The 15,612-nt window shown below is 40.0% G+C and overlaps 1 protein-coding gene across 2 annotated transcripts; it reads left to right on the forward strand.

Annotated features, from left to right (window-relative positions):
- Positions 1–1,505: 1,505 nt before the first annotated feature.
- On the forward strand, positions 1,506–15,612 carry LOC143026475 (uncharacterized). Of its 2 annotated transcripts, none has more exons than XM_076186923.1 (2): positions 1,506–1,626; positions 10,132–15,612. In XM_076186923.1, exon 2 carries the CDS (start codon positions 10,774–10,776, stop codon positions 12,493–12,495), a length of 1,722 nt encoding a protein of 573 aa, XP_076043038.1. In that variant the 5' UTR covers positions 1,506–1,626; positions 10,132–10,773; the 3' UTR covers positions 12,496–15,612. The 2 variants fall into 2 exon arrangements, with proteins under 2 accessions (XP_076043038.1, XP_076043039.1); XM_076186924.1 differs by having other exon boundaries at positions 1,533–1,626; positions 11,172–15,612.

Below are 15,612 nucleotides of genomic sequence, written 5' to 3' on the forward strand. Positions count from 1 at the left end.
CCACACACACTCATAAGTCACATCACCCTCCAAACGGGCTCGCACTCAAAAGCCCGTGGGAGCTTCTCTCCTAAATTAAACAGAACAGAATAGAAACCTCTCTCTCTCCGACCGTCCATCTCACCCGATTACACCAACTTTTTCGATTCTACCCCCCAATGGAAATATTCACTAGTATTATATTGTTTAATATACATGTGGTCTTCAGGACCAGCTTATGACTGGTATCCTTTCAAAAATACACTTACAATTTTCGAGGTCCTTAGTTATTTGCCCATGTCGATGATACTATATAATATACAACAATGATGGCGAGATTCATGACTCTCCGTGTCTAGCATACAATTATTAAAAAAAACTAGCATATGGTTGCATTACTTGACCTATTTACTTTAAAAATGTGTGATTTCCATGTAATTTGATCAAAGAAAAGTTACGGCATTTGTAGGTGTGGTTGATAATTTTGCAGTGGATAAAAACGTAACTTTTGATCAAAGAAAAGTTACGGCATTTGTAGGTGTGGTTGATAATTTTGCAGAGGATAAAAACGTAACTTTTGATCAAAGAAAAGTTACGGCATTTGTAGGTGTGGTTGATAGTTTTGCAGAGGATAAAAACGTAACTTTTCTTTGATCAAATTACATGGAAATCACACATTTTAAAGTAAATAGGTCAAGTAATGCAACCATATGCTAGTTTTTATATAAAATTATGCATTTAAGCAAAAACCATCCTTGTTTGAGTTTGGTCGGCTATGACTGAGTCAGACGGCATTCGTAATTTTGCAGAGGATAAAAACGTAACTTGTCTTTGAACAAATTCCATGGAAATCACACATTTTAAATGAAATAGGTCAAATAATGCAACCATGTGCTAGTTTTTTATATAGAATTATGCATTTGAGCAAAAACCGTCCTTGTTCGAGTTTGGTAGGCTATGAGTGAGTCGGACGGCATTTGTAGCTGTGGTTGGTAATTTTGCAGAGGATAAAAACGTAACTTCTTTTAGATCAAATTACATGGAAATAATATATTTTAAAGAAAATATGTCAAATAATGCAACCCTATGCTAGTTTTTTATATAAAATTATGCATTTGAGCAAAAACCGTCCTTGTTCGAGTTTGGTCGGCTATGAGTGAGTCGGACGGCATTCGTAGGTGTGGTTGTTAATTTTGCAGAGGATAAAAACGTAACTTCTCTTTGATCAAATTACATGGAAGTCACACATTTTAAAGTAAATAGGTCAAATAATGCAACCATGTACTAGTTTTATATATAAAATCATGCATTTGAGCAAAAACCGTTCTTGTTCGGCGTTGGTCGGCTATTATTGAGTCGGACGGCATTCGTAGGTGTGGTTGGTGATTTTGTACATTTTGTAGAGGGTAAAAACGTAACTTCTCTTTGATCAAATTACATGGAAATCACACATTTTTAAGAAAATAGGTCAAGTAATACAGCCATATGCTAATTTAAATAAGATTATGCATTTGAGCAAAATCTGTCATTGTTTGGGTTTGGTCGTCGTTGGTCGACTTTGATCGACGCTTGATGAGACCCGTACAGCCTAGATCTTCGCTCCTATTTCCCTTTGATTGAGATTTTTTGGTATTATACTGTTATCAGGTATGCTGTGTGTATTTGCACTACTTGGACCTTCACTATTATTCTCCCTTGTTTGAGAATTATTCTTTGTTTATGTTTGCACGAAATCCAAAGGTAAATTATATATCGTTTTTTTCTGTCTGATGCAATATCAACTTAATCAAGGTGGGTGTAAAATGCTGATGAATTTGCTGATCTCAAACACAGAATCATCAGCATTTTACACACACACACTTAATCATCACCAAGCTGTATGACAATGGGTAGCTTTTTAGAGTTTAGGGTGTGGGAGTGCCGTAATATCTGTTATTAATCAAGTGGTCAATTGCTACTCTAATCGATATATGAGACTGGCCATGGCTTAAAAAAATCAGTTAATGGAAGTGCTGTATTGACTATTGTGTTTTAATGTGTACAGTGTGAAAATTTAATGTGCAAAAATTTCAATGAAACGTCATGATACTATCATACTTGTAGTAAATCTCACTAGACTGCTATGAAAGGAGGTAGAGAAGAGGCAAAGTCCCATCCCACCGATCTAGCTTTATAAGTTCCTCATCCAGTGGAGCTGCAAAAAATAGAAATAAACATGTATAGCTTTCTTGTAGAAAACAGTTAGTCTTCCTATTAGTCACTGAAGAAATGGTACCTTTTCTGAGAAATATATTTCCTACAGATCCTGTTCTAATGAATGTGTCATTAGCATTAGGGAAGCAGAAAACAATAAGGCAAGCAGGTACTTGGATTTCACTTTGAAAGAAAATGTTGAGTTACTGCAAAAACAAAAGTTAACTCCTCATAGATGAGGCTACTAAGCTATCAACTACATCACTGTTAGCTTTATTTGGAATGTTTTTCGATGAGAATAAGTTTGAGGTGGTTTATGTTTTCATTAGTATTATTGAACTGTGTAACGAGGAAAGCAGGTACCATCTACCACAGTATCAAGACAAGAAATGCCTTAATGAAATATTTATACCAATGGAGAACATTATTTTATTTTATGAAGATACTTGTAAAGCAGTTTCACAGCTATTAAATTTAATTGAAGATCATCCTTGGATTCATCCAGTTGAGTGTTCCAGCCATTTAATTCACTTAGGGTGCATGTGATTCTCATGCATCACTACTAAAACTACCAAAATCACTTGTAGATTTGTACAGAAATGTATATTTTCATTTTAGTCTTTCATCTCTCAGAACTAAAGCATTTCATGAGTTCTAAGATTTTTTCAATGTTCAGCAACACAATATTCTGAAGCCAGAGCACACATTGGCCTTCAGTGAAAATGTTTGTTGACAGGCTGTTGGAGCAGTATGACCCTCTGAAATTTTATTTCACTCAGGTTGGTTGTGATGATCCTACAAATGTGCATAACAGCATTATGAGGAATTTAGATAACCAGGTCATTAAGCACATTTGGAGTTTTTGGCTTTCAACCTGAGCAGGCTTGCAGCTCTCAATGCACATTTTTAACAATCCTACTAAATAACACCCGAGACTGCCCAATAGTGCCCAGTACCAACCAGAGGGTAGGTGTAATGTATAGAAGATTCTAAATTGCCTAAACGTTTCAGACCTGGGCACTATTGGGCAGTATTTAGTAGGACCCTTTTTTCAGAAATCTCGGACACTTTTGCATGTACTGAGGAAAGAAATAACTTCTTGTATGTGGTATGTGTTCTGATTTTATGAAGACTGAATATATCAGAAGCAGAACTATAGAAAGTGTTGATATAGATAAAAAAAGAGTATTACTTGCCCCTTAACATGGTATATATTGGATTAGCAGCAACCAGTACTGTACATAGCCTAACCTCCCTCTTACAAGGGAGGTAGCCAAATCATAGGCACATACCTATTCCCACCCATTTCACTCCTTTCCACCGCCCCTCCACACCTCCCATCTCAGCTCTTCATGAATGACAGATCATAAGATTATTCTTGAAGGATATTAAGAAAAAACAAGAATACATATCACTGTTGGTGTGAGGAGAAAGATGGGTATGGAAGAGACAAGTTGTACAGGAGCCCTTATCACTCGCTGTGACCAACTTGGACTTGGCCTTGACCCCACTACTGTCATCACTGACTTTGAATATGCAGCCATCCAGGCAATCCACAGTGCTTTTATCATCTCTCCCAAAGCACGTGGAGCAAGATCCAGGACCTTGGTTTTGTTACACAGTACAAGTCTGACAGGAAGGTGAAGCACTTTAGTGGGAAACTTGGTGTGCTCACTCTCCTCCCCTTGGAAGACATCACCTCAGGGATGGACATCCTCAAAGAAGACACAACCCAGAATGCCTAGAGGAACTTGTGGGATACTTTGATGCAATGTACATTTCCAGGACATTACATCAGATTCAACCACCACCAGCATATCCAGATGATCCCCAGCCAACCATTTGTCATCATCATTGTTCACCAGTATTTCCCCCAGCTGTCAAATGTTACTGGAGGAGATTACACCAACAACATAATTATGTGAGGGTTGGAACAATACATTTCACCAGTTCATCAGCCACAAACATTCCTCCATATATACATTGATTGAGGGATTCCAGCAGGATCATGCATGTATCAACCGCACTACTACATGACTCCTTGTGAGTATGCCCACATTTCCAACAAAGCAAAAAACCAAGATCCTCAACAAACAAATCAAGAACTTACGTTGTGATTTCCAACAAAACCTAAAGACTATGAATGACTTTCTTTGATATTGTGGGCTCATTTGTACACTTCAAATAAATATTGAATGTAATTTTTTTTAGTATATAAATCCAGTTATAATGTTGGTGTGTTGTCTAATTTATACACTTCAAATAAATATCGAGTAACTATAAATTGTCTTTTAAATTATTCAAGATGTGATATGTTTTCACAAATTGGAGTATTGTCCTCCCTTGCAAAATTATTGGGGTATTGTCCTCCCCTGCAAAATTCCAATTTTGTCCAGTTAAGTGATTTTTGGCATATCAGAGTTTTGTTCATTTACCATGTTTTGTTATTTGCACCAAAGAACAAGGTGCAAGCTGGATGAAATCACCGAAGAAGCAGATCACCTCAGAGGATCATGGTGTGAGCCTAGTTTGCTGCCTCCACCCCCTCCCTTGCCTTGGGATACGATTTGAAATGCACAATCATGAACTCCCTCACTGTCTCCCCTCCCCTTTCTCACAACCAGTCAGCCATATTATCCTCTTGATGCCCAACTTTCAACTTAAACTCTGATTTTTCCCAGTAATGTTTGCCTTCCAGCCAAAATCCTGACAATATTGTATATTATGATTATCAATATGGAGAATGGTTGTATATGGATGAGGTGGAGGGATGGGGGGTGAGGTAGTATGTGTGAGCAAATTTTGACGCAGCCTGAAGGGATTTCTCCCCGTCTTCTCCTTTATGCATGGGGGGACGTAGAGGGGGGGTCGCCGATTTAATGAAGCGGCCTTGCTGTGGATGTGCTGTCTTGCAACACTGGCTCTGACCCAGAATAGTGGACAAGGTGCAGGGATGACCCATCATCCAGGAGGTGCTAAGATGAGAGGGAGGGGGGAGGGGTGTGGAGTGTATTCAGGCATGGCATGGGTGGGAATGAATTTATGCCTTTTCCTTTTTGGCTACCTCCCTTGTAAGGGGGAAAAAGCCGTGGTATATGTATGTATCAATATGCAATGTCCTTTTTAGAAATTTTGAAATGCACTTGTATCAACTGCACTGTGTTATAACATATATGAAAGATCTATTTGAAATTTATAGATACCGTTGAAGATATCTGAATATCCATGTCATTAGTTTGATATTGATTTTAGGTCCATTTCATTCTGTTTCGGACTTTATAATAACCACCATTCATACTCTTTTATGGGCATCACTATGTTGGCACTGGCTCTTTTGGGAATTGCTATTGTGCAACTTTCTACTAAGGGGGGAGAGTGGGGGAATATTAGATCATTTTCTGGTGGAAGGTAAATTAAGAGTGGATAATAGGTGGAGAAAGAGGAAAAGGGCAGAAGGTAGGGAGGTACTTAGAGTGAAGTGCTTAAATGAGGAGAAAAAGGAGAGTGAGTATAAGAAGAAGCTGAAAGAGGAGTGGGAGGGAGTAAAGGATAGAGTAGAACTAGGAGTGGAGGAGGAATGGGGATGGTTCAAGGAGGGAGTCATAAGGTGTGCAAAGATGGTGTGTGGAACAAGGAGGGTGGGAGGAAATAGAAGGAAAGGTAGTGAGTGATGGGATGAGGAAGCAAAGAAATGTGTAGAAAAGAAGAAGCAGGCATTCATAGATTGGCCGCAAATTAGGACGAGGGAATCGTATGAGAGGTACAAAGTAAAGAGAAGGGAAGTTAAGCATAAGATAGAGGAAGCAAAGAGGAGAGCAGATGTGAAATGGGGTAAGAGTATGACAGAAAATTTTGAAAGCAATAAAATGATGTTTTGGAAGGAAATTAAAAGAGAAAGAGGAGGCGAATCAAGTAGAGAAGAAAAGGTAAAAGGTGAAGATGGAGAGAGGATAATGGAAGAGATGCAGTAAGAAAAAGATGGGCAGAGTATTTTAGGGAGTTGCTAAATGTGAAGGAGGATAGGGAGGGAAAGGTAGTTGCAGTGGGAAGCGCTAAGAAAATGAGAGTGATGAGTGAGGAAAATGGAGGAGAAATAGGGAAGGATGAAGTGAAAGCAGCTGTTAAGATGATGAGAGCAGGTAAGGCACCTGGTCTGGATGGATGCCATGATGAATGTCTGAAGGAAGGAGGTACAGTGATGGTGGACTGTCTGGTGAGGTTAATTAATGTTTAAGAGAGGGTAGAATGGCGGAGGACTGGAGGAGTGCCTGTATAGTTCCGCTTTACAAGGGAAAGGGGGACAAGTGTGAGTGTAGTAGTTTCAGAGGTATCAGCTTGTTGAGTGTAGTTGGGAAGGCTTATGGGAGGGTCTTGATTGAGAGGATTAGGAGAGGAACAGAGGGAGTAATTGGTAAGGAACAGTGTGGGTTTAGGACAGGTAGGGGTTGTGTAGATCAGATTTTTGTGGTAAGACAGATATGTGAGAAAACATAAGGAAAAAGTAAGGATGTTTTTTGGGCTTTTATGGATCTGGAAAAGGCTTACGACAGGGTAGACAGGAAGGCACTGTGGGAGGTACTGCAGATATATGGGATAGGAGGAAAGCTGTTAAGAGCAGTCAAGAGTTTTTACGAGAGTAGTAGAGCTTGTGTTAGAATTAGAAATGGAGAGAGTGAATGGTTTGAGGTAAAGGTGGGACTTTGTAAGGGATGTAGTAGAGCTATTCCTACTACATGATGTGTGAAGTCTTCCATGATATTTGGATCAGAGAAATACAAATTCTCTTAAGACTTGTATTTAGTTAGAGGGCAGGATAGTTAAGATGGGGGAGAGGGAGGGAGGGGGGATTGGGGGATAAGTGCAAGGAAAGAATGAAATGGAAGGAAGAACAAGTTATGATAGATGTGGGGCAGACCCACTCGCTCAGTTTATAGTTTTTTTTTTTTTTTTTTTCCATCTGCCATGACATACATAATACACGATGAATACATTAATGTTCTGTACAAAGTATGCAAATAATGTTATGTACAAATAGATTCCACCATACATTGGCCATCCTTCAATGTGCTACAATATTTACAATATACTGTATTGATTATAATGGATGTATACAATGATTTGATGAAGATTAACAATTTCATATACAGTTAAGATATGTGCAATTAGGGGACACTATAGCAGTGGCAGCGTGTTGCCACATTACTCCCCCCCCGAATGACTGGTGAAATAAGCCAGTCTTGGATGTCCTGGGATGGAAGCACAGTTGACAGGAATGTCCATGGGTGGTGTTTGCCTGGTGTCCGCCTGAGGGAGGGACAGGCTGGTCCATGATGACTGAGGTGTCGGCAGTGGCTGAGGGGTGGTCCACTTCGACTGCGGCAAGCCAGGTTTTCGGCAACTGTGCAGCAGGAGTGGTCCACGTCAGCGGCAGGCGATGGTTGATGCTTCGGCACTGGGGGGGGTGCGACGGCACCAGCAGTGGGGGGTGCGGTGGCAGGCTGGTGCTGCAGCGCCGGCAGTGGGTGCAGCAGTAGGCTGGTACTGCGGCACTGGCAGTGGGGGGTGCGGTGGCAGGCCGGTGGTGGGTGCGGCAGCAGGCTGGACCACTTCGACTACGGCAAGGCAGGTTTTCGGCGACTGTGCAGCAGGAGTGGTCCACATCGGCGGTAGGCGGAGGTTGATGCTGCGGCACCGGGGGGTGGGTGCGACAGCGCTGGGCTCTGGGGTTTCTGATATAGGCCGAGATGCAGCTGCCTCCAACTCTGCATTCTGTATTGTCTCCATCTCTAACAGTTCTTCGTTAGTCAGCTCCACTGTGTGCGATTCTAGCAGTTCATCGATGTCCTTCTGCTCAAGTTGGTCAAACCTGGCTTCCCTGGCCTTGTCAAGACTTGTTAGCTTTAGAGACATTTTCTTGGATGTCAAACCCGACAAAATCGTACACCAACTGAGGACACAGATGTTTCCAAACCCCGTTTAGGCATTTCCTTGGCACTTTCTCCCAAGTTTCTTTAATGAAGCGGAGAGCATCTTTGATGGTAAACTATTTCCAATATTCCTTCACGGTCATCTTGTCTTTTTGTGTCCTCTCAACCATGTCAGTCAGGATTGAACGTAGAAAATACGACTTGAAGGTTTTAATAATTCCTTGGTTACATGGCTGCAGAATGGAAGTGGTGTTTGGCGGCAAGAAAGCGAGCTGGATGTTGTTGGAGAGATTTTCTATTGATGAGGGATGGCTAGGAGCATTATCCAAGATCAGGAGAATCTAGAATGGAATCTCTTCCTTCTCACAGTAAAGTTCTAACTCTTTCTTCAATTTCCCAAAGTACATACATACATACATATACCAAGGCTTTTTCCCCCTTACAAGGGAGGTAGCCAAAAAGGGAAAGGCATAAAAACACTCCCACCCATTTCATCCCTACATACACTCCACACCCCTCCCACCCTCCCTCTCATCTGAGCACCTCCTGGATGACAGGTCATCCCTGCACCCTGCCCACCGCCCTGGGTCAGAAGCAGTGTCCTTGAATATGCTCCCCGTCATCCATCCTTTTTTGTTGGAATACCAGTAGCAGGGTAGGAAGGTCTTGACGATGCCCTGTAAAGACACAAGAACAAACAAAATTAGTTTAAGTGTGCTGTAAATTGTGAGTTGGTGACATGATTTTCTTTTTTGTTTTGGTGCATGAAAAAAATTAGCATTTACAATCTCGGTAAAAAAAATTCAAAGCTTTCATGACTAATAATCAACATCCATACATACACACCTTCAGTGCTCGTGGATTTTCCGAGTGGTAGACAAGGGTAGGTTTCAGCTTGTAGTCTCCCTCTGCATTGGCACCAAACAAGAGCATAAGATGATCCTTGGAGGCCTTAAATCCAGGTGCAATCATCTCCTCAACCGAGATGTAGGTCCGGTTAGGCAGTTTTTTCCAATATAGACCTGTCTCATCTATATTAAAAATCTGCTTGGGAGTGTAGCCACCTTCCTCGATGATGGTCTTGAGGGTAGCCGGATACATTTTGGCTGTTTCCACATTGGCAGATGCAGCTTCCCCAGTCATTTTGAGATTGTGGAAGCCATATCGTTTCTTGAACCTGGAGAACCACCCAGAACTGGCATTGAAAGTCTTGGCTTTGTCTTTGTCTTCCTCATTCTCGTCTTGCACATCCTGTAGAGACTTAAAGCTTTAGCTTGTATGATGGCCATGCTGATAGGGACATTATGCCTGTTATGGATCCATTGTGCCAATAACTTCTCCGTCCTCTCCATCTCCATGGATCTTGCTCAGGAACATTGTGAAGAGGAGGCTGATGTACCAGCAACAGAACTGGCTCTGATTTTGTCAGCATTTGCCATGATGGTCCGCAAAGTGCTCTCATTCAGTCCGGTAGCATGAACAATAACAGAAGTTCTTTCACCCCGATCATGACGATCCAACACTTCTAACTTCTTTTCTATGGTCACAAGTTTTCTTGACCTCTTTGCTGCACTCTCCTTTGGGGTACCAGGACGCTTGGGTGCCATAGTACACGAATTTATGTAACACAAAACTTTGATAAAATTGTTTATGAGTTACACACACTGTGAGGGCTGGCTTCACACTGAGGACAAGAGGCAGAGTGCAGGAGTCAGAGCGTCTCTCCCGCATTCTAGTGACGAGATATTCAACTACAGTAGGCAGGAAATTCAACTTGGGTAACATCGGACATTTTATGTTATCAGTTATCAGAATATATATTAATAAATTTTAAGTCGTGTAAGCCCAATTCATTTGGTTAAATCTTGTCTGCCAAGTATCAACCAAGTAATGTTTCAATTCCCTTGAAATAGTGAAAACCTGTGGACCAATAAATTAAACATGAACTCCAGTATTACAGTTGTAGTCTTTTTTTGGAGGGTCACCCCAGTTATCATGTGCCACATAACTATATTTTTTCTTTCTCTGACAGGGAATGAACAGCTGTCAAGCTTTGATTGGATGTGGTATTTTCTCACATAAGTGTTCACAAAGAGTATAAAATGTCACACATGGAAACCTTTCCAGTGGGACCTGTACAGTGCAATTTTCTCATGCAAGACCATTTTCAAAAGGCATTTCATGACCCACAAGGGGGGGAAATTATCCCAGTGTAACCTATGTGATGCAGCTTTCTTAGAAAAATGTCAGTAGGCATTCAATGACCACCCAAGAGAGAAAATTTTCCTGTGTGACCTATGCAGTGCAATTTTCTCATGCAAGAGTATTTTCAAGAGGCATGTGATGACACATATAGTGGGGAAATCTTCCCAGTGTGACCTGTGCAATTCAGCTTTCTTAGAAAAATGTCATCTCAAAAAGCTTAAAATGAATCACCTAGGAGAGGAGTCTTTCCAGTGTGGCCTTTGTGATGTGATTTCCTCAAACAAATATGATCAAAAATGGCATGTGATGACCCACGCAGGAGAGAAGCCTTTTCGGTGTGACCTATGCAATGCAGCTTTCTCATGTAAAAGTAATCTCAAAAGTCATGTGATGACATACAGGAGAGAAATGTTTCCAGTGTGACCTATGGGATGCATCTTTCTCACAAAGTCCTCTCAAAAGTCATTTGATGGCCCACACAGGAGAGAAACCTTTCCAGTGTGACCTGTGTGGTGCATCTTTCTCATGCAAAAGTCATCTCCAAAGTCATATCATAACCCACACAGGAGAGAAGTTATTCCAGTGTAACATATGTGATGCAACTTTCTTGTACAGCCATCATCTAAAAAAGCATGGAATGACCCACACAGGAGAGAAGCCTTTCCAGTGTGACCTGTGTGATGCAACTTTCTCTCAGAAAAGTCATCTCAACAAGCATGTGGTGACCCACTCAAGAGAGAAACTTTTTCAGTGTGACCAAAGTGATGTAGCTTTCTCATGCAAAAGTCATCTCAACAGTCATGTGATGACCCATACAAGAGAAAAACCTATACAGTGTGACCTATGTGATGCAATTTTTTCTTGCAGAAGTCAGCTCAAAAGTCATGTGATGACCCACACAGGAGAGAAACCTTTCCAGTGTGACCTATGTGATGCAGCTTTCTCATACCAAAGTTACCTCAAGAGGCATATGATGACCCATACAGGAGAGAAACCTATCAAGTGTGACCTATGTGATGCAGCTTTCTCATACAAAAGTTATCTCAAGAGCCATATGATGACCCACACAGGAGAGAAACCTTTCAAGTGTGACCTGTGTTGTGCAGCTTTCTCATACAAAAGTTATCTCAAGAGGCATATGATGACCCATACAGGAGAGAAACCTTTCAAGTGTGACCTATGTGATGCATCTTTCTCACGCAAAAGTCGCCACCAAGAGCATGTGATGACCCACACAGGAGAGAAACCTTTCCAGTGTGACCCATGTGGTGCAACTTTCTCACGCAAAAGTGATCTCAAAAATCATGTGATGACCCACACAGGAGAGAAACCTTTCCAGTGTGACCTATGCAGTGGAACTTTCAGACACAAAAGTCATCTCAAAAGTCATGTGATGACCCACACAGGAGAGAAACCTTTCCAGTGTGACCTATGCAATGCATCCTTCTCACAAAAAAGTCATCTCAAAAGTCATGTGATGACCCACACAGGAGAAAAACCTTTTCAGTGTGACCTATGCGATGCAGCTTTCTCACGCAAAAGTCATCTCAAAAGTCATGTGATGACCCACACAGGAGAAAAACCTTTCCAGTGTGACCTGTGCAATGCATCTTTCTCACGCAAAAGTTATCTCAAGAGCCATATGAGGACCCACACAGGAGTGAAACCTTTCAAGTGTGGCCTATGTGATGCATCTTTCTCACGCCAAAATGGTCTCAAAAGTCATGTGATGACCCACACAGGAGAGAAACCTTTTCAGTGTGACCCATGTGGTGCAACTTTTTCCCGCAAGAGTCATCTCAAGAGGCATGCGATGGCCCACACAGGAGAAAAACCTTTCCAGTGTGACCCATGCATTGCAACTTTCAGACTCAAAAGTCATCTCAAACAGCATGTGATGACCCATACAGGAGAGAAACCTTTTCAGTGTGACCTATGTGATGCATCTTTCTCACGCAAAAGTTGCCTCCAAAACCATGTGATGACCCACACAGGAGAGAAACCTTTCCAGTGTGACCTATGCAATGGAACTTTCAGACTCAAAAGTTATCTCAAAAGTCATGTGATGACCCACACAGGAGAGAAACCTTTCCAGTGTGACCTATGTGATGCAGCTTTCTCACACAAAAGTAATCTGAAGAGGCATGTGATGACACACAGAGGAGAGAAGCCTTTCCAATGTAACCTATGATGCAACTTTCTTTTGAAAGGCACACCTCAATAGGCTAATAATCACCCACACTGGAGAGAAGCCTTTACAGTTTGACCTGTGTATTTACCTAGTTGTAATATACAGGAGGGGAGCTATGCTCGTGGTGACCCATCTTTGTATCTCTCCACATCAAGTTTTATCTTAAAATTTTGTATAGTGTTTGCACATACTGTTTTGTTGTGTAATTTGTTCCATGTATTTATCACTCTGTGTGGGAAACTGTTCCTTTTCAAGTTTTTTCTATAACTATCTTTTTTCGTTTTTTTTTTCCGTGTCCTCTCGTTTTACCGTTGTCCCACACTAACAGGTCATTCCTGTCTAAAACTTCCATTCCCTTCATTATTCTGTAGATAGTCAGCAAATTTCCTCTTTCTTTTCTTTGTTCCAGAGTTGGTAAGATCAATTTGGATAGTCTTTGCTCATATCTTGGTTCAGCGAGAGTCGGTGCTAGTTTGGTTGTCGCTCTTTGTAATCTTTCTAGTTTCTTAATATTCTTTTTAGTACTGGGTGTCCAAAGTGATGCTGCGTACTCAAGTTTTGGTCTTATTAGTGTAGTTAGTATTTTCTTTATCATTTCTTCATCCATATAAGCAAATGCCACTTTGACCTCAATAAGTTGTAGGTTTCTCCGAATATTTTATTTATATGCTTATCTGGTTTCATGTCCTTTCCAATCATCACTCCAAGATCTTTTTCAGAGTTTGCTTTTTTTTTTTTTCTTCCCCAATTCTGTAATCTTTTGGTATTCTGTTTTTACTCTTTCCAAATTCCATTATACTGCATTTCTTTATATTAAATTTTACTTCCCACTTTTGAGTCCAATTCCATATCGTGTCCAGATCTTTTTGCAATGAGTTGCAGTCCTCTTCTGTTTTTACCTTCTTAAGTAATTTTGCATCATCTACAAAAAAAATTCATATAGCACTCCACGCCTTCATTCATGTCATTAATGTATACGGCGAACATGATCGGGGCCAATACTGATCCTTGCGGGACACCGCTTTTTACTTCTTCCCAGTCAGAGAATTTTTCTCTAGTTACAACTCTCATTTTCCTTCCAATCAGGAAGTCTTTCATCCATTCCAATAATTTTCCTCTGATGCCCCCCTTTGACTCTATCTTATTTATTAGTTTCCTATGAGGTACCTTGTCGAATGCCTTTTGCAGGTCCAGAAAAGCACAGTCCGCCCATCCATCTCTTTCTTGTATTATGTCTACTAATCTTGAGTAAAAGCAGATCAGATTTGTTGTACATGGTCTCCCTTGTCTGAATCCAAATTGATTTGGGTTCAGTATAGATTTTTCTTCCAGGTATTTAACCCATCTGTTTTTGACAACTCTTTCACAAATTTTTGCTATTGTGCTTGTTAGTGAGACCGGTCTGTAGTTAGATGGATCTTCCTTATCACCTCCCTTATAAATTGGTACAAAGTTTGCCTTTTTCCAGTCCAATGGTACTTTTCCTTCTTTAAGTGAGAATTTTATTATATTATATATTTTGTCAGTTAATTCTTCCATACATTCTTTCAGCATCCAATTTGCAATTCTGTCTGGGCCATGTGATTTTCTGACATCAAGGGTTTTAATTTGATCACTAATTTCTTTTCGTGTTACGTTTATTTCTTTCATTGCTGGGGATAATTCTCTCTCTATCTACACTGTTAGGCGAGTTTTCTATTGTGAATACTGATATGAAGTAGTTGTTCATAATTTCAGCCATTTCCAGTTCTTCTGTATATTCCTTTTTATCTTGGCGCAGTTTTTCTATTTCTTGTTTGTTTTTCAGTTTTCCATTTACATATTTGTAAAATAGTTTGGGTTCTTCCTTACATTTGTCTATCATCTTTTTTTTTTCATAATTTCTCTTTTCATCTCTGCGTATTTTTATATATTCATTTCTTAGTTTGATGTATGTTTGCCATTTGCTTTGTTTCTTATCTCTTTTCCATTTTTTCCAAGCTTTGTCTATTTTTTCCTTAGCTTCACTACATCTTTTGTTGTACCAGCTCTTTATGTATGCCTTTTCCATTTTTTGTTGTGGTACATATTTGTTCACTCCTTCATTATAAATTTCTTTTAGTATGTTCCATTTTCCTTCTATCCCTGTATCTTCGTTTTGGAATTTTTCCCAGTTTGCATTGCGAAAGAATGTTTCAAGTTTCTCAAAGTTTGTTTTGTTATACATAGGTCTTCCTATTTTATGTTTATCATATTTGCTTTGGTCCTTTTGTTCTTTCAGTTCCATTTCTATTAGTACGTGGTCACTTTTTCCTATCGGAGTTTTATAATCAATTTTTTCAATAATCTCAGGTTCTGTCGTAAGTATTAAGTCCAATTTTGAGGGTTCTTCATTTCCTCTGTATCTAGTATTTTCTCTAATCCACTGGGTCATTGTGATGCAGCTTTCTTACATAAGACTATATGATTACCCAGATGGGAGAAGCTTTTTTACAGAAGGGAAAGAGAGACAAAAGTAAGATGACCTACACAGGAGAGTTGTTCCTATGTGGCTAATGCAATGTAATTTTCTTGAACAAGGATAGAATAAGAAAAAATGCACTACTGACTCAAGAGAGTGTGACTATTTGATTGTAAAATAGTCTTCACAGTTTGACTAGGCATTTGTATTTTCTCACCTAACAGTAGTCTTATGATGTATATTATGAATCAGCCTAGATGAGAAATATTTTTGTGTTTCAGAAAGTATATAGAGACTTAGTGGCAAGTTACCTTCCCCATGTTATCCACATGATGCAGTTTTCTCATGGAAGTGTATTTTCATTGATGATGTGGTCCCCATACTTCCTTGATTGGTGTTACATTCTCACTATTGACTGAGTAATAGATAAATCTGTTTAAATGTTTGGCTATTTCCATATCTAATTTTTACATTCTAGACCATTGTTTTAGCTTAATATGAAGGGAGCAGAGTCTAGTGTTATCTGTATAGAATAATTTACTAACTATCCATGGTTCTTAGATATGGAAATATTCCTGGTATTGTCTCACCTTTGATGTCTATTCACTGTGCAGAGACTACATCTGTACTGAATGTTCTAATTGAAATAAAACAAAGTTAATCTGGTAATTACCTCA

This window comes from Oratosquilla oratoria, chromosome 6 (genome assembly GCF_046742065.1).
Source record: "Oratosquilla oratoria isolate Oo_2021 chromosome 6, ASM4674206v1, whole genome shotgun sequence".
Classification (NCBI taxonomy): Eukaryota; Metazoa; Arthropoda; class Malacostraca; order Stomatopoda; family Squillidae; genus Oratosquilla; species Oratosquilla oratoria.